The sequence below is a fragment of the Mastomys coucha genome, unplaced genomic scaffold (assembly GCF_008632895.1).
Source record: "Mastomys coucha isolate ucsf_1 unplaced genomic scaffold, UCSF_Mcou_1 pScaffold16, whole genome shotgun sequence".
In the NCBI taxonomy this organism is placed as follows: Eukaryota; Metazoa; Chordata; class Mammalia; order Rodentia; family Muridae; genus Mastomys; species Mastomys coucha.
In genome coordinates this window covers 4,886,983-4,908,891 of record NW_022196898.1, presented here as the reverse complement: position 1 = coordinate 4,908,891, position 21,909 = coordinate 4,886,983, and the positions used below count along the sequence as shown (strand labels likewise).

Sequence of the window (21,909 nt, the reverse complement as noted above, 5' to 3'; positions counted from 1 at the left end):
TTGTCAACTTCAGTCACACATGTGACAAAGAGTCAGTAGCACACTGTGGCTTTCTGCCATTCTCAGCCCCTGCTCTTACATGCTAAATTATGTTAACTTTTGAATGGGTGTGGGCTACACCTCTACGGGGGCTACCTTTCAACCATAGATCATCTCTTGAAAACTCAGACTATAAAGCTCTAAAATGTGTCAAACCTGCCTTTTCAACTCTTGATCCCATAAGTGATCACACAGAGGACTCTGCTCCTGAGCAACACAGGGACCTGTTGCTGTTGTTCAAGTGAAATAATCAATCACTTTTAAGGTTTTATGTACTGGGGGATTTGAACTTTAGACTCTTTATTGGCAGTTTTGCTTTTATGAAGGCTTAAGTCATTTGAACAGCTCTAAAGATTTCCTGACCTTTGTCCTCTCCTCTATGTAAAATATTTTGTATTTGACAAACTATGTATGTATTATAACAAACTATGCTCCCAATAAACATTTAAAAAATGTGGCATTTTGTGGGGGACAAGAAAAATAAGCACCAACAAAACAGAAGAAATATTAGAGACAAACTAACAAATGATTCTGAAAATGGAATCTTTGCTTTATTCGGCCTGTACCTCTATGTGAATCAGCCGGCATAAGGATATTAGCCAGAGCTCCTTGAGGTCTCTGAGTAGGTTGGCAAGTTACTAGATTTGCATAATTTTGCAAACATAATTTATGAAATACTATAATAGTACTTTGGTTCATTGTAAGCAATGTTGCCATTCACAGCCAATAGTAAAGCTGATGTAGATAAAATGAGAATGATAAATAATATTTTCATAAAGATTTATGGCACAGGGGAGAAGGATGGTATCATATGTATCTGATGAATGGAGGCCATGAGGCCCCTTTATTTATTATAAGATAAACTTTTCCATGGCTGGAATTTAGAAAATGCTGCATCATGATGATTCTAGTGGAATCCCTAAGTCAGCTCTGGGGGCCTGGCACCGGATGGCAGAGGTTATATCAAGTAGAGAAGCAGACATTTTGTTTTGCTCCATACATTGGCTTTTCTCCTTTTCACGTCCAACATTAATTTGAAGGAAAATGCTCATAATTAGATAACTAGATGTTTATGATATTGAGAAGAATAATTGTCTAGTCAGAATAAAGGGGAGTAATGTAAAATGTTTTAGCATATTTGACTGTTTTCTGGTAGAGCCAAAACAAAATGAAAAGAACTTCAGCTTTAAAAGCTACAGTAAAAGAAGCAGGTGGGCTGGGAAGTAGGAACGAGAAACCATAACGAGGAAGCTCTTTGAAGATTGACAGCAGGCAGCATTTATGATTAGAGTGAAATGTCCTTTGCATTGGTTAAGTAGTTGAACTTTGATCTTGATAATCTGGTAGCATAGGGCTTTAAAACAATCACTTAGTAGATCTGGGGGTTTCTTTGCCCGGTTTTGGATGTGGTAATTTTTGAACCAGCATCTCATAGGAATTAGGAAGGGATGTGTCTAGTACTGCTGTGCCTTAAATTGCCAGGGTAGGTTGGTTCCCCAGGAGGGACCTCCACTGTTCTCAGAGGTGAAGGAGAAGGGGGAGGGAGGGGCCTTGTAAGGTCGGGACTGGGAAGAGGTGGGCTGCAATGGGGATGTAAAGTAAATTGATTGACTAATTAATTAATTAATGGGAAAAGAGAAGTAGGATTCTTCTGCACATTTCCTGTGCACAGCTCATGCCCAGGGCATGGTTAAGTGACAACCCTCTGCTGTGTTGCTGTCTTTGTGCCCATTCATTAACATTTCCAGATAGCTCTGGGGTGTCTTCTAGTATCCTGTCCTTTTATGCCCTTTCAATTGATTTCCCCTCACTCTAGTGCATGTTTTTACTCTCCGATAATGTGTCACTCTTGTTTTCCATGAGGAGAGAAATGAGAAGTGGTTCAATGGACTTGGAGGGTGTGGCTAAGCCTATAAAGCTTTTTAAAGATCTCAGTCCCTGTTTCAAGGACAATGAGTTTCAAAGAATTTGGAATTCTAAATACCAGATTATCAGCAGACTTCGTATATGCAAAGAGAAGTTATTTGCATATCATCTCTATTTGTAGCCAAAACTGTTCATATACTTACTATAGACAGTCATGGGGATTTCTTTGAAGGTGCTGCCACGAACAAACTGAAAGTAAATGTTTACATTTAGCAACACAAAGTATATTACGCATCAAGAACACTGTAATTTTAACTAAAATAAAAATAGTTAAGGTGACTCAATAGAAACGCAGTCAGATCAGGTGCCATAAAAACAACCAGGTCTATTACTAAGAGTTTTAAGATTATAAAATAATTAACCCACTGTTAAGTATATGTAATATCCTATATTTTTCCTATTTGTTACATCATACCAATATTATACTAGTAATACACTATACTAATTTCTAGCTTATATTAATTCTACAATATCTTCTTGACATATTAGAAATAAAATGTGATAGCATTCTGTACCTTAATTTGGATATATTTTATCAGTTTGTTCAGTAATTCCAAGAGCTGATCATTTCCAACTGGAATGTCTATGGAGATAAATATTCAGTAAATATAGTAAGAAAATGGGTGATTAAAACAAATAAACAAACAAACAAACCCAAGCTTATTTTGAGCAGTCTCAGTCCATCAGTATGTTTAATCTTTACAGACCTGCTGGATAGAGGAGTTTGTCCACTACGTGAATGACACCGTTTGTTGTCATGATGTCAGATTCTTTGGACTTCAACTCATTCACTAGAAGCGTCTCGTTTACCTTTCAAAATAAGGGGTGATGGTAAGGAGAAACTGTATGTAAACCACTTAACGGTCATAAGCACTTTATAAATTCCTTCTTAGCAACTTACTCCTTTCAGGTAGATTTTGCTTCCCTGTGTGGTCTTCAGGATATTAGTGACTCCAGGTTCAAATCCCTTTCCAATATAAACTCCTGGGGTCAGGTGATAAAGAATGATGTTTTGGAGAGCATTTTTATCCCCTGCAGAAAAGACAGATATTGGTTTAATAATATGTTGCTTCTCTGACATTTTGATACAAGATCTAAGGAATAAAACATTACACCGTCTCCATTTCCTCTTCAGTTTTTTCACAAAGTCAACATTTTCTCACCGATGCCAATGCTTTATCAAAACATTAGTCATTTCAATCAATTCAAACTATGGCAACTAGTCTTGAAATCATAACAGTTCCCTTTTATACCATACAATTATGTATTTTAGATAAATTAGTATGACAGTAAGCAGTTTGTGAATAAATAATAGTGAATGGCTCTCCTCACATCCCAAGTAGGATAAAGGAAACCAAAGTCAGTTAAGGAAACCACTTTTGTCATTCACTGTTCCTCACCAATCAGAATCTTCCATTCACCGTCACTCACCAATCAGAAGCTCCCTTTCTTCGCTAGTCATTCCCTTGAAGGCGTCATTGGTTGGTGCAAACAAGGTCCAATCTCCGGGCTGCGTCAGGAGATCTTTTAAATCCGCAGCTTCAAGGAGGCTGAGGAAGATGCTAAGCACAGAGAATGTGTGTTTAGTTTGACATTAGGAGTTAGATTTAGGTTTACTTAACCATGTTCAGAGCAGGGTGGAATCCACGTATTATTGAAACAGTGAGAAATCACAGACACATTTATATGTAAGTGCAATTAAGAAAGGACAGAGATATATATAATTATCAATTTCTCCACCTTCACTTATAATAGCATCAAAGTCACATTTTCTGTGACACAAAACTCTTGGTTCATTTCATATTTTATTGAAAAGTTGTTTTTTATATTACCACGTACACACTTATAAGAAAAATCTCAAGGAGCAAATCAGACTATTAGATTTTTTTTCCGTCTACCAAACCATACTATGATATACCAGGAACAAACCAAATAGCACTGAAAATGTGTTAATTTAAAACTATTTGCATGATTTTCCAATTTCAATTTAATTTTCAATTTAATTTTTATTTAGAATTACATTAATGAGTACTGTATTCACATCACCAATCTCCCATCTCTGCTCTATCTCTTCCTGTGTTGCTGTCCCCACTCTTAAAATTCATGGCCTCCTGTTCTTCAATTACTGTGACACATACACACACACACACACACACACACACACACACTCACACTCACACACACACTCACACACACACACTCACACACACACACACACACACACACACACACACACACTCACACACAGCCTAATGAGTCCATTTACTGCTGCTGCTATGCGCATGTGTTCAGGGCTGGCATGGGGTTAGATACCCTGTTAGAGGGCTCCTCACTGGAGGGGGCTGATTCTTTCTCTTTCACCAGCCATTAATTGCCTGTAATTCCCAATCTAGTAATGCTGTCTTGTGAATATTTTCTTATTCACACTGATGTGTCATCTGGTGCTTTCACTGTGAAGATCTTGTTTAGGGGACCACATTGTTATTATAGGTGTGCTTCCCAGGCATATACAGAAGACATTGTTTCACAGCCAACATCCGGGTCTGCCGCCTCTTACAGTCTTTCCTTCACCATTCCATGATGTACCTTGGGTCTTGGGTGTCAGGGTCGTGTTGTGGGTGTATCATTGGAGTTTGTAGTACAGGCAAGGTGGTAGACTCACCTAAAGCGCTTGTCTTGCCGCAGCTTGTCGTGCAGGGATTTCTCTGCTGGCTGGATGATCTCTCGGAATATGTGAATGGCACCGTTCCTTCCCTGCTTGCTTCCTCTCACCATACATGAATTTTCTATGCAGATAGCCTAGCAGGGGGATGAAAGACCCATGATGCCCTTTTGTGTGTTTGTCCGGAGGTAGCCCTTCCAGGATTTCACTAGAGTGCTGAGCCTGGAGAAGGCAGCTTCTTCTTTCTTGTTTGTAATGTCTTGTACATTTGACTATATTTCTCATCCAGTCCTGCCTCCAGCCCAGCCACATTATGGATCAGGCTGCTGCATTCTGTCAGCAGACTGCAGACTTTGCATAGAATTCTAATTCTGTTTTTCCCACGTCATCCTGTTCCATGTTTAGCTACTCTTTATACTAATATTAGCTATAAATATTCCAGAATTCAGTGAATCATGTAATATTCACATTGACTAAATTTTCTTGACTGTAAGACCAATCAATTATATGTCTAATCCTTACTTAATTCCATTTTAAAAAATTTATGTATGCATATGCTTTATTTAATATGGGTACATGTATAATTTAATGAATTCAGTTGTATAATATAGTATATAATAAAGTACATGTATACATTGCTGTATTCATATGTGTAACTCAATGTGTATACATGTGTTGTTTAATATATATATACATGTGTAATTTAATATATGTCCATGCATAATTGTAAGTGAAGCGAACTTTCTGAATTGTTTGAAATGTGTGCCCTACCATCTTGAAGCCTTAGTAAAGAGTTCCCACATGCCACTTCCATTTGTAGGTAATGCTTCCCTTCCCATGAAGCCTCTAACTGCATGGTAATTCTGATAGGTAATGATTACTTCTAGGAAATTTCCTATAGGAAATAAAACTTTAGGTTCATTTCATAGGATCCAGAAATTTGTATGGGCCTTTACAAATTTACCTTCAAAATCACTCAAAAGAATTCCATTCTGAATGGGAGGGGTTGTATGCTATAGGCAAAACCCCTGCATGTTTGACTCAACATAAAATCCATCCTGTAAAGCACAAAGTATTCTACAAGGCGAACACTTATGTTATGGGGAATCTTCTGGGATTTAAATGAGTATTTCAAAGCATAGTTACTTGTTAACTGGAACAAATGCTAGTTATCTGCGATTCCCAGCACATTGGTACCTTCTCCTAAGTTCCTTCTAACGAGCTGTCTTTATCTCTGGTCATATGGACAGATAATTTTACAATTGCATTTGTGTGTGTGAGGAACATTCTTGGTGAAAATTCTTTGACCAGCTTTTGCCATGTAACATTCAGGTCAGTGTAGATAGGTGTTAGATTCCCGTCTGATTCACCTACCGTCCGATACACAAAGACACGGAGTTGTTTGCCTCCAATGGTCTCCAGTATCTGCCCATTGTAGAGGTCACTAAGGCCAACTTTTACTTTCAATATGTGATTTTGCAAAATTAGCTTAAGAAGGCGCTGGTCCATGCTCAGAGTGTCATCTGTGAATAAATTCATTAGAGAAGAACATTATTGCCTACAGTCAACATGGCAGGAGGAGAAACCTGGACATCCTCTAATGCTGGTCAAGCAAGAGCACCCCTCACTCAAATCATAAAAGAGTCAGTTAAATGCCAAAGGCTAGCAAGACCATCTGCCAGTACAAACTGACCTATCAGCCCAAGCTATGCCCTTGAAGTTCTTATTGGGCAAACAATAACTTCATCTACACAGGGACCATTTATTTGATGGCCATTGGCAAAATCTAAGCCTTTATAGTGGACCAATTTTTTTTCTGACAATTATGTGTCCATTAGTCACATGGGTGACTGTTGATGAGTCATTTGTAAGTTCATGCTTACTACTGGTTAAGGGACCAAAGCACACAGACTCTAAATGTGCCATAGTACCAGAACATATACTCATTAGTATTCTAAGTGGAATAATGTATTTCTAGAAGTTCTAATCTCTTTTATTAATAATTATATAAATTACAACTCAGTATTTAAAAACATTAAAGAGTTTGATTTTCGTTCACTAAACTTTTCCTCACCATTTACATATCTCCCCATGAAATAAGTTTTTAGAATCAGATCTCAGCATATATCCTAAATATTGTCAGTGAGTACGAATAACTAGATGACACAAATATACTTCACATCATGATCCAGAGTAATCATCTCTTGACTTTCTATACTTATAATTTGACACCAGTATCTTCTAGATTGCCAAATCTAATCAATATTTTCTAAAATATCTATTATTTCTTATTGAGAATAATTAAGGGGAAGAAAGGAAGCAGGGAGTGGGAACAGAACCCAGCACGTACCAGAGAAGGCATTGTTCACAGGTGCTAACAAGGTGTACTCTCCATCTGGCTTCAGAGAAGATGCCAAGCCTAATTGGGCTACCAGGTCCGTGAAAGTGGTTTGCTGTTTTCCAGCCAGCTCAATAACTTGTTTGGCTGTAAAATAAACCATTTCCATCTCAACAATGTCCTCATTATTATGATCCCTATCCCAGGGTTTGTAAATCAGTGTCTGGCTCTTTTCTACTCTTGTAAGCTATTTACTTGAGTGTCAATCCAGTCAAACATCCCCTGCCCTTCCTTATTATGAAGGTTCTGGTTTCCACATGAGGGGCTTGATTAGTACAAATCACTTTAGAGGAAATTTCTCTTTCTGTGTACTTTTCTTGAACATTACTCAACTTTCAGCCTGCTCTACACTGTGAGTGACAAATTCTTTCTTTTACTGAATGTTTACCATCAGTATGTATCTTTCTGTTGCCAAGTAACATACTAGCAGTGTGAAAAACCCTTTATAAATGCTAGCTGCTGGGCCAAGGTCCTGCATGGGCTGTGCATGACTGCACAGGCTTCGGGGCCAGCACTCAGTGAGCACACAGACAGTTTGCTGTTTGTTCTTTGGGCTACTCATTAGGTCTTCATGGACTTGCTCTCTAGGTACCTCAACTGGTAAGGGAAATGTTGGTGGGGCTCTGCTCACCAGAATCAGGAATGAGGACTTCATCAATCAGATGGATGACACCATTCTTAGTCACAATGTCCTTCTTGTTCACCATCTTGATTCCATTAATGGAGATGCTGTCCCCCTCACACCCTATCTCAATTGTGTTTCCTTCCATGGTCTCAAACACGGCTCCTCCCGTGATAGCCTCTGAGCATTGGAGGGTATTCAGGATGTGGTACTTCATGAGAGCTGGGGAGAGAAATGGGAAGGAAAAACCAAGCTTCAGGTCCAGGGAAATCACTTAAAGTATGCATTTAACTGTAGAACAAAACTCACCAAGGAACTATGACACAGATGTAAGCACTGAGATATCAAAACCTTCATATCCATGTTCTAGGAAAGTGGGTGTTTTAAATCAATGCTTCAACAGAAACAGCTTAGCTTGGTGGAATGAAAGGAAAGGGAATATTAACTCTCCAAATTATGTTTTGCAACACCGGGAGAGAAAAGAATGAAAGGAGAAAAAGAAAAAGCCTTTAGGTAGTTTATGAAATTACCTGTTAGCCATGACTGCTATAAAATACTCAAACAGAATGTTTCATTAACCACTTCCAAAAGACGATTCGTGATTGGTAATATAGTTCTAGAACCTGAGGGCAAGGCAAGCCATTTCTCCCAGACAGCTCTTAGAAAATGTGAACAGTTTCATGAAAAGCATCTGGGGGATCTCTGACCTTTGATATTATATCGAGACTTACATTTTCAAAGTTTGTCAGCTTAATTTGGAGGTTGAGTGTATAAAATTAGTTAGCACAAGGCAAGGACTATTTGGCTGTTGAAAGGGAGGCTGGAAAGGATTCAAGTACATTTGAGAATCAATATGAAGTGGCTAAAAGAACCATGTAACTTTCTCAGTTCAACATAAATTTAGAGTTGGAAGTATTGTGTAATATGTATTCCATATAAAAATCACTCCTAAAATTACTCTGCCATGCTTGATTAATTTTTCTTCTTGATTTTTAATAAGATTTATTTATTTTGTTTTATGAGTATGAGTGTTTGCCTGAGTGTATGTTCATGCACTACATGAATGCCTGGTGCCTACAGAAGCTAGAGGAGGGAATCCTATAACCTGGAATCCTGCGGTGTGCTGGGAATTAATTGCAGGTCCTCTGAAGGAGCAGGCTGCAGTCTCAACTGCTGAGGCATCCTTCCGGCTCCTTACAACCTTTCATAACATCTGTAACTTATTTGCTTGGAAACAACACAAATGGCTGCAACCTCACAGCTGTTTTTATTAACAGGGATACTCGCCTATTCTTCAAATCCTTTACATGACGTTCTCTAGAGCACTTCGCATTAAGTACTTTTGGTCTTTCCTATCACAGATCTCATCATTGGCAATGGCTGCTCTTTTTCCATTGCTTCCATCCTAGGTCTCTGGGAGAATTCTGGGAAAGGAAGACAGTTTCTTACCTTCAGAAGCCACTTTGTCTCCCATGATCCTTTCTAGGACACCTCGTGGGAGTTTCTCGAAAGCCTCATTGGTGGGAGCAAAGAGTGTGAAGTGACCGTCTCTTCCAAGGGACTCCAAAAGGTCAGAGGTGATGGCAGCCGCCTGAAACACAAAGGACTTTCAGAAGATGGCATGGCAAATCCTAAGGAAATACACTTGGCCTAGTGTGTCGGGAGGGAGTTCACAGCTTCAGCAGAGACATCTGCTCTTGTTAGGTGGTTAAAATAATACTTTTTGGCCCAACTAATTAAGTTTTTCCAAATTTTCCTCTAATCATTGGCTAGAATGGAAAGATTGCCAGGGTTTATCTGCCTATAGCAAAATCCAACAACAAGCATAGTCACTGAATCAACACGTTCTAAAGATTCCAATCATACTGTGGTCTCACAAAGAGCCTTTCTTTATCAATCATGTTCAAACATGTATTATTACTATATATGGGATGGTCTCTCCCTCGTGAAATAGAAATGGTTACTTTGAATATATTGGTGCAGATTGCCAGGCTTGTTGAATAGCATTTTGTGGCAGTCTACAGATCTTGTCAGGGAAAGCAAGTATTTCAGTGACTCAGACGATTATGCCCTGGTTCTTACTCTGAATGATGAAAGGTCATCTTCTGCTTCAAGGAAGTCTTGGATGGAGGTACCAATTTGTGTCAGGACACGGTCAATGACGTGGACAACACCATTTGTGGCAATCTGGTTTCCGTGGATAACTCGAGCACAGTTCACAGTGACAACCTGCAGTCATTTGAAAGAAATCACATCTAGTCATTGAATGTGAAGACAGTAAGGCGATTTCCACCTTCCCATTTGTACTAGTAGGTATGTGTAAGGCACTACATGCTGAGTGCCTATGCTGGGGATCTAGTAGGTATGATGCAAGAAGCCTACATGCTGAGTGCTGATGCTGTGGATTAAGACCTGAATATTGTCGAAGGCAAAGCCCAAAGGTTTAGAACCCCAATCAAAAGCATTTCTGGAGATCCAAGGCAAATAATTTCCTTCATTTGAGTTATTAATTTTTACTTTTACTCTTTAATATAAACAGTCACAAACTATCTCTGATGTAGATCAGACTATTGTGTAAAGAACTCAAATTAGCTCTGAAATGAATTCTGAGAGAAGAATAAAAATCACCATTGCAAAAATGTCGTGAGGTCTACTGAACAATAAATAACACTGCCTCCTCTCTGGAACTTTATATTCATCTCTGGAAATTTTAATGTTGAACAACAACAAAAAAACCCCTGAGCCCTATTGGCAACTTGCCATAGTCTAACTGATAGAAAGAATCAAAGTGCTCAAGGAGCATAATATCCAGAGAGTGACTAGAAGGCAGTCACCACCCTCCTGATTGTACATTTCACTCTCTATAAGAAACTGCTCAATATGCATTGCCTCTAACTGCCAATCAGTCAGTCTGTAAAAGGAATCAGCTGGACTGAAATTTTACATGGCCAGGATTGTTTTCTTCTTAATCATAATACAAGCATTGACATCACACTGGCAAAGTTTATCTTTCCTGTGACCATCCTATCGAGGGAACAGATAAAATTAAGAAAAACATGACTCAGAAAATAGAAATTTTATAAATGAATGAATGAATGAATAAACAAACAAACAAACAAACAAACAAGTCTTCAATAAACTGAACTTACCCCATTGGGATAGTGGTTAATAAAAAGCCCCAGATTGTTGTACATTGAAGGAATAACCATGCCGTGTTTCAGGTCCTTGGTTAACATTCTCTTATTAACCATGTGGCTGTGTAAAGCATTCAGTAACTCAACATTGACATTGTTCTCCAGTCCTCTGCGAATGTCCTAGGAAAAATTAAAGAAAAGATAATTTACTGTGGTTTGCTATTGAAGTCTTCTCAAGTGCCCCATTGGTTCTCTCTCCCACCCTTTAAAAATGTTCTATTTTCACTTGTGTGTGTGGCGTGTGTGTTTGTACATGTCTGTGTGCACCATGTTTGTGAGAGTGCCTGGAGGTGTCTGGCACCTGTTCCAGGTGGTTGTGAGCTGCTGACATGGGTGCTGGAAATCAAACTTGTCTCTTTCGCAAACTTTCCTAACTGTTGGGTCAGCTCTCCAAACCCATTTCTACTCTTTTGTGACCTCCCTGTTACATTAAAATTATTCACAGAAAACTGACAAAAATAAGAGAATTATATTATTTTAACTGATTGAGGAGTATTGGAATTCCAAGGTATCAGTGAAGGTTTCCAAATTTGATAGAACGCTTGGGTGATTTTAGGGCTAAAACTCTTTTAAAGTATATTTATGAAGAGACAATCTCCATGTAGGTCCCTAACCAGGGATGTGACATCATCAGACATTTACAATACAACAAGTAAGTTGTGATGTCAAGTACTCAGTATGCTATTACATTTGCATATAACGCTTGAGGGGTTTGTTTTTCTGGAGGCAGTGTCTCATCCTATAGCCCAGCCTGGCCTTCAACTTGTGGCAATGCTCCTTACTCAGCTTCCTGATTGCTAGAATTAATTACAGGCATGTACCACCACCCTTGGCTAGCACTTGAGATTTACCAAGGATTTTATACTTATTCCCAAACTAGTCTAAGTGTTGGTCCTCCTGTACCTTCCCAAGACTGTGCTTTGCATCTTGCTGTACTCGGTGTTACAGTGTACACAAAGGCCAACAAAGAGAACTTCACGGTGCTTGTCACGTCCCAGTAGATAAAGTCCCGAGAGGAAGAGGATGGAAGGACAGCATGCTTTACGGGGTCCAATGAGGGATGCAGCTATTTTTACTAGGGTCGTTCGGAGGTACACATGAGGGAGCAGAGAAGACTAAAATGGGTGGGGATAGTGTGACGTCACTCTCGATGCTAACACTGAGTGGCTGCTGGGTGAGCGACTCATATCTGTTGCATTATCGTGTATTTTTCTGCTTCTCAGTAATGTTTGAATGTGTTCTGAAAGGAACAATGCTGTGAAAACGAAGTTAAACCAGCAATTAAACTGAAGAGTGTGCAGGACTGGGACTCTGTGATAGGGTGTGGCTTTTAGAAAGCCAGTCAGGGGTAAAATTATTCAGAAATGATAGCACATGGAGGATTTCCACAGATTAACAGGGTATTAGACTGACTAGCTAATTTTTAAGAAACCGAGATAGGGGAGCCAGGGTCACTTTCGGTGTTTAAGTCTGAATGTTGATATGAATTCTGCCTATTATGGGAGAATGGGTTGAAGGAAATCAGTTACTTATAGATATAAGAAATGCCTGACATTTCCAGTATCCTTCATTTATGTAGCCATATTGTATGTTGAAGAAGTAATTTTAATGTGAAGATTAGAATCACTGGGCTTCCTAGGGAAATCAGTACCAGTCTCACCGATTTCATAGCTGCGCACACTAAGGCGAGAGCCAAACTTATCAAGGTGCAAATAGCAGGCTGCTTGTTCTGGGAGGAAATAGCTAACCTTTACCTTTACTAAGGTAAGGATGCCCAGATGTGATCTGAAGGAACCTGGAGAGGCTGAGGTGCAGGAAAGACAAGAGTCCATGACTCAGTCTTAACACAGCAAAGCTACAGGACACTGTGCCTGTGTTGAGAGGCTGTGTTGAGACAGTCTAGAAATTGTGAGTTCATCTCCACATGAGCATAATATAGAAACACATTTCTCTACTAGTTATATAAAACTGGAAATTAAGGAATCCTTTCTAAGTTAGTCTGTCATGAATTAGTCTGTTCATAAAATCAAATATTGTTTCTAACACTTGGTTTAAATACACATAGACATTTACTATTCCAACGGTCTTGGAACAGCAATGTATATGGCATTCAGTCATGCATGTATAAATAAGTATAAACCATTATAGCTTTTCATTCAATGCAACTGTAGCTATGTTGTTTGTAAACTATAATAAAATACAGCTATTGTAATATAGCTCTTAATAGACTTTTAAGTATAGCTAGGTATTTTAACTTACCTTTCTAATAGATATGTTATCTGAAATGGCATGTATCTTCTTACAACAAAGAAGGTACAAGGAAAGGAATAAAATATACTCCTTCTCCTCTTTCTACTACTACTACTACTACTACTACTACTACTACTACTACTACTACTACTACTATTCTTTCAGTGCGTTCATATTCCCATTAAAGGGATTGTTTTCTGGGGAGTTTCACTATGACAGGGTGAACACACGCCACTGTCTCAATGACTCGTTGACTGTCTCAATGACTGTACAGTAGAGAAATATTAAATGTTCTTGGATTATGCATATGTTGATCAGTTAACATGAATATGGCAGTGTCACACAGTCAATGTCTCAGAAAATGAAAAGGCTGAATTACAGAATCCAGGTTGTCCCAAGCTTCATTACTCGGTGCGAAGTATGTGTATGACCCTTTTCCTTCAATCTCTTCTCTCAGCTTCGAGACATCGGAATAGTGTTGAGTGGTAGTGGCTCCAACAATGCCCAATGTGCCATAAACATGGTCAATTGGCATCACTGAAATAGCCAGAAGTGAACAAATACTTAGAACTTGATTTTCAGAATATTCTTTCACAAACATTCAAACTTTACCTATTCGCCAATATATTGAATTGCTCAATTTAAGCAGTAAAATCCCAGGAATCACCCACTTTACACAAATACACATTTGTACATTTTGAGTATTATGTAATAAAGCATTAGTCACACCAGTATTTCTTATATTCTTGGCATTAAGGACATGAGTTTTAAAATTTCAAACTGAAGTAACATTTAGTAAATCCTGCCACATTACTAACAGTTCAGTGAGCACTTTTAGAGAATATAACTGATTCTTTTACCAAAAGACAAGGTGCTTCTTGCCTTCATTGAGACTAGCAAGGATAACGCAAGTGTTGAAATGCTGGGTCGAGTCTCCGAGCTGCAGGTTGTGTTTATCCCTATAGTTATTATGGTTCTTGGTCCATAAAGCAATATATGGACATGGTTCTCTCCATTTTGATTTAAGGAAAACATATCTACTACTTTTAGAAGTTTCTCCTGGAACCAACCTGATGCCAACCCAAAAAGAGAGATCTAGCTCCCTGCAGGCTGCCTGCTTTTCTGACGCTGTTGATTTTAAAATTAGTGTCATTTGGGACTAGTCATAAAGTAAATGACTACTTTAGTGAATTCCCTGAGACAATTTTTAAATTAAATCATAAAGTCTGCAAAATGACACCAATAAGGTTAAATTTAACAAGGTTTCATGGCAAGTCTATGCCTAGATTGAACAAAACACATCCTAGAGCAAACTGAGCTCAACAGTTTCCATGGGAGAAAGCATGACCTCATCACCAATAGCATTAACTAAGCACTGGGTCTCAGCAAGTGAGGTACTCAATAGTTTCTCAGCTGCTCAGGCCTGTGTGCATTGCTGACACCAGCTTAGCCCCTCATTCTGAACATGGTACTATGCCATGGACTGTCTGTGGGTTGCTGTCCATGACAGTAAGTGCTTTAGAGTTTATGTGCAATTCGAGGCCTGGAGGACCTGTGCCCAAGAGGAGGTCCTTCTGTTGAGGAGTAGGAACCTGGGAAAGGGTACTGGTTGGCATTGTATATCCAGAGGAAATGAAAAGCAAGTTCTTTTATTTGCACAATTATGAGCAATCACATTTCAAAGCGAGGGCCATTACAAACTCAGAGCTGGTCAGCTAGAGATGTTGCCTTCATAAGTAGATGCCATGCTTCTAAACGAGCTCAAAGAAGAGGTTCTGAGCTAGTTCCAACTAGGCTTCACGTTAATGTCTGGTACCATCAGCTTCCCGTGTGTGAGGAGAGCAGTCTAGTATTTCACCATTATGGTAAGCATGTGATTAACACAAAAGCATGAAGAATTTGCTTAGGTTTATGATTGCCCCAAGCCCGTGCATACACACATCTGTACACTCATGCACATGCGCACACCCGCACATTCATGCACACGCACACTATTGGTGTGTTGAAATGGTTCCTCGCAGAGTAAAAGCTCCCATGTATAATCCCGAAATGTAGAATTTACCTGCAGGGCAGCCTTTCATCCCTTCCATTCTCATATAGCCAGGACAGCATTCATACAGCACAGTGCTGCACAGAGGGGGGAAAACTCAATATTAAAAGAGAGAACTGCAAATGATACACTTTCACATAAGATGAACAGATTATTAATTATTCCAACAATGTGCTAACATTGTAGAAGCCAGCTTTTGTTTTTGCCCTTCAGATGCCAGATATTTATGCAGGTTTGATTTTTCTCTGCCTCCTTGAGGCAGTCAGGGGAAAGTCCTGAATCTCGATACTGAAGGATGGAGTTTATTGTGCATTTTCTCTGTACACTAGACAGATGTCCTTAAACAAGGTCCTTGATATAGCAGAATTCAGTCTTCTAACAGTATAATATGGGAAGAGCAGTGATAACATCAAAATACCAATAGTTGTGAATACCAAAAGATTGTTTTTAGGATAACTGTGTTAGCTCTAAGTACCAGCAAAATGCTCATTAGTATATGGTACACTGAAACTAGAAATACCCTAACCCACTTTCATGTATGAAATCCTATCTCATGTAAAATTGTTAGTACAGATTATAGATTTCTTTTGTGTTTGCATACATACTCATGATATACTTTGATCAATTTACTCATTTTTAGCCTCTTCTGTGTTATTTCATTTTTTCCTCCATGAGATAGTGTCTCATGAGACCAGGCTGGCCTTGAGCTCCCTATGAAGTTGAGAATGAACCTGAACGTTTGACTCTCTATGCTGAAAGCCATCATAGTGGTTTTATGTGGTGTTGAGGATCTAACCCAGGGCTTTGTGTATTTGGGGAAAGCAATCAATCACATAAGCTATATTTATAACTAAGATACAGAGTTACTTTAAACAATTATCAATATTTAGTATTTATTAATTTATCAATTATTACTATTAATTTAACTCTGCTATACAAACTTAAACGTTCCTATTTTATTTTAGCTTTTGTGTGTGTGTGATTTCAAGAGTTGTCTGAACCTGAAACAAGGGAACTGCATGTGACTCCAATGCAAATCTTCATTTGCCCCCTTGTGACAATTGTACTTCTATAGATCTCTAAGGAAATAAGTAGAAATAATCTATGTAGAAATAAATTGAATGTTCTTGTGTCTTTGATTTATGCACATCATAAATAATAAACATGAGATATGTCTATAGTAAGAGACCTGAAGATCAATGGGATGAAAACAGGACACTGTCTTTATGAGACAAACGTCTACACCAAACACTAATACAATCTGACAATCAGCTCTGAAGCAGAAAAGTCACGTTGGAGAACGGGTGAGCTTGTAGTACAGTGGCCTGCAATCTCAACTGATAAATGGACAATGTGTTTATCTGAAGGAATGTTTCAAATACAACAAAAACGTTTAGGTTTTGTTACCAGAAAGCATGCATGCTACAAACAAATCCATTTTCCTATGTGGCCAGGAAGTCAAATCAAGCAGGAAAAAAAAAAAAAGCATAATAATTGCTCTGCAGAGCTTGGAGGATGGAGACTTTATCCTCACTATCTGAGTAGTAACAAAAATGCCATAGAAAGCCAACTGAAAATGTCACTTGCACCAACAGGGAGCCTGCAAAATGCTTTATGGAAGGGATTCTACAGTATTATAAACAGTACCTTAAACTGTAAGCCTAGGGATGCTAATGCTTTCTTGAGACCTGGCCTGTTTTTTCTTTCTAGTAAATTCCCAATGCCACTGTTAAACCAGAAGACAGTTTGAAAAATTGCATGACACAGCAGACACTATTGACTTGGGCAGAAGGGAGTGGAGGGCGAGCCAGGCTTCCTCCAGACCCACACCATTGGTCTCTTTGCTCAGTTGAGATCAGCATTTGCATTTGTCTCAGTGAAGAGATGTAAATGTGATTTTGAAGTGGAAGCTACTAGAGGAAATTTTGCTAAGGGGACATTGTTAAAATTTGGTAAAAGTCTGGCTACAAGCACAACTTTTGTTTAATGGAAAACAAGAGACTGGACTTTGGTTGTGTGACAACTTTGGCATCTCTAATATAATTAGGTTGTGAAAATAAGATGTCCTTAGTTTCCAGAAAGAACATGAAAATACTTTCTTTAAACACAACATGGGAAGTTCACTGACATCCCAAGATTAAATAGTTCTGCATTGGGTGTTTGTCCCAATAGCATGAGGATAGAAATTATCTATCTATCTATCTATCTATCTATCTATCTATCTATCTATCTATCTATCTATCTATCTATCTATCTATTTTAGGGTGTCTCACTTTGGAGCTCAAGGTATCCTAGAGGTTGGGGCAATCTTCTTCCCTCAGCCTCTTTGGAGAGTACCTGAAGCTCACCATGGTGTATTAAGTAGATATTCAGATCCTTTAGCCCTCAAGGCTATTTCATAGAGGCTAGAGTTTGGGTTGATGGCAGTGAGGAGCCCTTCCATTCTTTTCTTCACTGACATGCCATGGAAACTCTTTCTGATTTACTGAGTTACTCTACTTTTGAGACAGTGCTCTCATTGTAAAATGGTGAATTGAACAAGTGACTCTTAACCTTTACGGATCCAGGGTTTTTATTTTTCTTACCAATAGCTATAGTGAAATAAATCACTAAGCATGTCTACTACATCGGCAATAATGTTTTCCAGCTTTAAGTTGATCAGTGAAATATACAACAGAGCCATAGAAGAATCATTCTTTTAGCTGCAGAGATATTCCACCAAGTGCTGGGCTTCACTGTCACTGTAATGATTTCTGGGGGATCAGGCAGCCTGTGGAAAGTGCAACTTCTTTCTAACTTTGTGCTTCAGTGAAAACTCAGGGGTGAAGTGGAATCTTTATCATGATGTCTAAATGACTGGAGAAACATCGATTGGGTCTTTTACAATTTGACATTTCAGATTAATTTGTTCTCCTTGATCCTTTGTGTGTGTGTGTGTGTGTGTGTGTGTGTGTGTGTGTGTGTGTGTAATATGAGAGGAGCAAATGAAACACAGATCAGAATAGGCTATCTTAAGTTATAAGAGGACAAAACAACCAAGAGTGTACAATGAGTAGAGACCACATTTTTCACATGGATTCAGGGCATATCACACTGTCACAGGGCCTGCTTTGACCTCTCCAGCTTATGGACTTAGAGAGAAATTTACTCTTATAACAGTGGTGTTGAGAGGGAGCTTCTCTGCCTGTGCATGAGCCTCTCTTTAAAAACACATGGGTTTGGACAGTATCTTCAACTGGGGCATGTGCCCAAGAAGTGGCGAGTAGCATCCTGTAGGATCTTCAAACTGTCAATAAAGAAAAGGGTGAGACTCACGTTTTCTTCCCGCAGATAGCACCTTGATACCAGTTCTTACAGGAGCTGAAGTATTTCTTTTTGGTGCCCAGAATCTGCTGGAGGGCACAGACATTTGGGCTGGAGATAGAGGGGAGGGAAAACAGTTAATCGCTATGGTGCCTGCCTCTTCCCAATTACAGGTCAGGTGACTGAAAGAGATGTTTGGGTGGTCCTGGCATTCCAAGATGGAATTTTAACTTTGTACAAAGCTAACTCCTGCCCCAGTTCTGTTGAGCTGCTGGCAAAAGCAGAAGACTAAGGGAGATAGGAAGAGGAGGGAGAAGAGGAAAAAGGGAGGGGTATAGGAGGGAGGAGAGGATGTAGGGAGGGGAGGGGTGAGGAGGAGGGAAAAGAGAAAGGAGGGGGAAGGGGAATGCAGGGAAGACCACTGTATACTTGAGACTAATACCAGTATTTCAAAAAGTTAATCTGACACAGATATTTAAACAGAATTAGACTTAACAGAGTTTGGAATTTATGTACAAATTACTGTTAATTATGGGGGAAAACCCATTGTTTTAAAACTAAGCATATATTCATTTGGAGGATGGTCAGCTTTTGGATTTTTTCGAACAGCGGGAGATTGATGGCAAAGGACACAGGTCTTACTTCACACTCTGCTGTATGATTCACTAAGTGCTTACAGAAGTAGGTTGGTGTTAAAAGTAACTTTTGAACAATGCCTTTACACAAAGGAAATTTGTTTCTTTAAAGAGAACAAGTAAGAGTATCCTTCTCTATTGCAATTTTAAGCTTGCTTTCTCTTAAAGGGATGGAAATTCTACTCCACTGCTAAGAAGGCTGCTCTGAGAACTCAGAAAAAGAAAATCCCCCAAGGCTTAGGGAGGAATGCCTAGAGTCCCCTGCAAGAAGTGCAGATGTTTGCTTGAGTTACCAAGATGTTTCTAATAACTTTTTAAAGTCCTACATTTATCCTAGAAGATAAAAAATACTTCAAGGAATTCAGAGAAGCAGATATTCAGCCCAGAGTTAAATTTTCACATACAAAACAAAGGAAATCTGCACTGATATCCTGTGAGACATCTCGAAACCTTTGACACGATACCATCAAAGAGCAGACAATCTGATTTTGAAAACCATATTCTGCAATAATGGAAAGAAATAAAAAGCCAAGTAAACTGAATTACTAAGGATTATTCAACTGTATTTTGTTAATTACATTAAAATTAATAATCCATATATCAATTAATAATACTTGCTATGATGATAGCAGTTCTTATGAGTTTAAGGTATTTATATGTCAGTAACTGCATATCTATTTACATCTATATATGTATATTTACAGAAGACTCATTATTGTTTTTATTTTCCTATTACGTTGCAATAAGTAAACCAACAATAGCTACCCTGGGGTGCATTTATAAGGAACTTCATGCATGTTTCTAGAACAAGCTAAGTGGAACAAAAAGATGAAACAAGCCAGGGACTTACCCCTGATCCCGACCCCTGATGCGGCTGTGAGCCAGGACCTTGTCATAGTAACTGTTGGCGTTTGCAGGGTTAATATCACACAGAAACAGCAGCAGCAGAGCAGATAAGGGCAGGAGAGGAACCATCTTCAGCCCTGAGCTCCAGGAAGAGATCTGGCTTGAGCTCTGGAGAGCTGAGTTTATATAGCTCTGGGCTGTGGGAGGGAGCATGGCTGTGGGAGGGGGCGCTGGGCCAACCTGAAGTTTGCAACTGCCTTGCAGAAGAACCAGCAACTCTGGGCTGTCCATGGAAGTCTCCTGGGTTCTGAGCAGTCTGCACTCTGTCTTCTATTTGTTTTCAATCATGGTGCTCCAGCTTTTTGCTTCTATAGGTTTACTCTGTGAAAACAGCTGTATCTGAGTTTAGGGGCCTCTCTGCCATCTGCCTCTGACACTCTCTATGTCTCTGAGGTTAGTCACTTTCCTTGCTTGATCTTATCACATGTAAACCACTCCACAACAGAACACTGAGGTTATTTTTCACCAGAAGAGAAATAACAAAGGGGATTTAACACAAATCCTGGATAGATTTACAATGCATATAAAGTATGATTTCCACAGCTGATGTTGAAGAGGCACATGTCCCTTAAAATCCTATGAAACTTGGGCCATGTCTTTTCAACTCATGAGTATAGAGGGTTAAGTAACAAAGATCTACTTTGGGAGAAGAACTTTTGAAACACACACACACACATACACACACACATATATGTGTGTGTGTGTGCATGTATATATATACACACACACATATATATTATATAATTTTAGTTTTTTATTGCTTTCCATTACATACACTGCATACTCTGATAAGCCCTGGAAACTAGTATTACTAATCCAGAAATAATGTGGCAATTAAATGCATATTAAGAAACAGGGCTGCTGCCAAGAATATCCTTCTGAATTTTATAAGAACTGTACTCTCTTAGTGTTGAACTTCAGCATCCTCAGCTGAGGGAAGACACATTTTTTTTAAGTCTTCACACATGATATATCAGATGTATAGAATCTTTTTTATGAAGAAGCTGCGAAGATCAGAAGGCTCAGTAGGCAGGGAATGGAAACAGCCATCAGTCTCTGTGAATACACAAATTTTAAGGCATCTCTGGGGGGGAGTGTTTTCTGTGCTGTGTTGTGAGTCCCCCCTCTTATGAATATGAGTATTGTTTTCCCATTGACAAGGCAAAGGCACTATGGCTGGGTTCATTGTGTTTTACAGTTGGAAAAGGTTAAGGGAGAGTCCACATTAGTCCAGAGAGAATTCCTTATCTGGAGAGATGTGTCAGCTTCCCATGGGAATTGTTTTTCTTTCAGTGTTAAAATAACTAACAGCTAATTTATTAAGCACACAGTCGAACAACACAGTTTGAAGATGAGTCAGAGGCTTCTGTCACTTCTGAAATTTTGGTATTAAGGGATTGAAAATGTACAAAACTCTCTCTGGAGAACTGGGGGGAAGGTATCATGGAAAGTAAACTCTGCTCCTTCCAGGCTACTTGTGCGATAGGAACTCTAATCGCTTAGTTATATTTATCTAAATGAAACTCTTCTAACTTTAACTGCTTTTCCCCCCTTGTTTGCTTTGTAAACAGCTTTTGCTATCTTAGATTGTACAAACAGTGGGCTGTCAGTGAGTGCACAGTGAGAAAGCAGCCCTGCCTCACGCACAGAAGGTCTAAGGCAGCCCTGCATCAATCAACTGGCTGTTAGTATGTGTATCAACGAGGTTACTGCAATATTCTGACAAGCAACACACGTTTACTGTTTTGCACAAGGCAAAGCACACTCTCAGGCATTCTGAAGCCCCCTCTTAGAGTTTCTAATAGAACTCTGAAATCTTTCCACTCTGAGCATCATGTTTGAGACTTTCCAAACTCCCATGGAAGTTAACAAATGCCAACCCTTCAAAACTATTTACCAATTAGGATCAGTAATGACATCAGGA

The 21,909-nt window shown here is 39.0% G+C and overlaps 1 protein-coding gene across 6 annotated transcripts in view; it reads right to left on the bottom strand.

The window, feature by feature from the left end:
* Nucleotides 1–20,103, bottom strand: part of Postn (periostin) — a 31,826-nt gene extending 11,723 nt beyond the window's left edge. For 5 of the 6 annotated variants that reach the window (XM_031373824.1, XM_031373826.1, XM_031373825.1 and 2 more), the window contains exons 1-16: nucleotides 19,930–20,102; nucleotides 18,457–18,555; nucleotides 15,154–15,218; nucleotides 13,471–13,628; nucleotides 10,797–10,961; nucleotides 9,730–9,876; nucleotides 9,097–9,238; nucleotides 7,657–7,869; nucleotides 6,978–7,112; nucleotides 6,002–6,150; nucleotides 4,628–4,764; nucleotides 3,397–3,527; nucleotides 2,867–2,997; nucleotides 2,673–2,775; nucleotides 2,481–2,548; nucleotides 2,109–2,154 (exon numbers count right to left, since the gene is read on the bottom strand). In XM_031373824.1, coding sequence (XP_031229684.1) covers nucleotides 2,109–2,154; nucleotides 2,481–2,548; nucleotides 2,673–2,775; nucleotides 2,867–2,997; nucleotides 3,397–3,527; nucleotides 4,628–4,764; nucleotides 6,002–6,150; nucleotides 6,978–7,112; nucleotides 7,657–7,869; nucleotides 9,097–9,238; nucleotides 9,730–9,876; nucleotides 10,797–10,961; nucleotides 13,471–13,628; nucleotides 15,154–15,218; nucleotides 18,457–18,555; nucleotides 19,930–20,054 — 2,014 coding nt within the window. In that variant the 5' untranslated portion in view covers nucleotides 20,055–20,102. Of the gene's footprint in view, nucleotides 1–2,108; nucleotides 2,155–2,480; nucleotides 2,549–2,672; nucleotides 2,776–2,866; nucleotides 2,998–3,396; nucleotides 3,528–4,627; nucleotides 4,765–6,001; nucleotides 6,151–6,977; nucleotides 7,113–7,656; nucleotides 7,870–9,096; nucleotides 9,239–9,729; nucleotides 9,877–10,796; nucleotides 10,962–13,470; nucleotides 13,629–15,153; nucleotides 15,219–18,456; nucleotides 18,556–19,929 lie in introns of all 6 variants that reach the window. The other variant, XM_031373822.1, reaches the window with a different exon arrangement.
* Nucleotides 20,104–21,909: the final 1,806 nt, after the last annotated feature.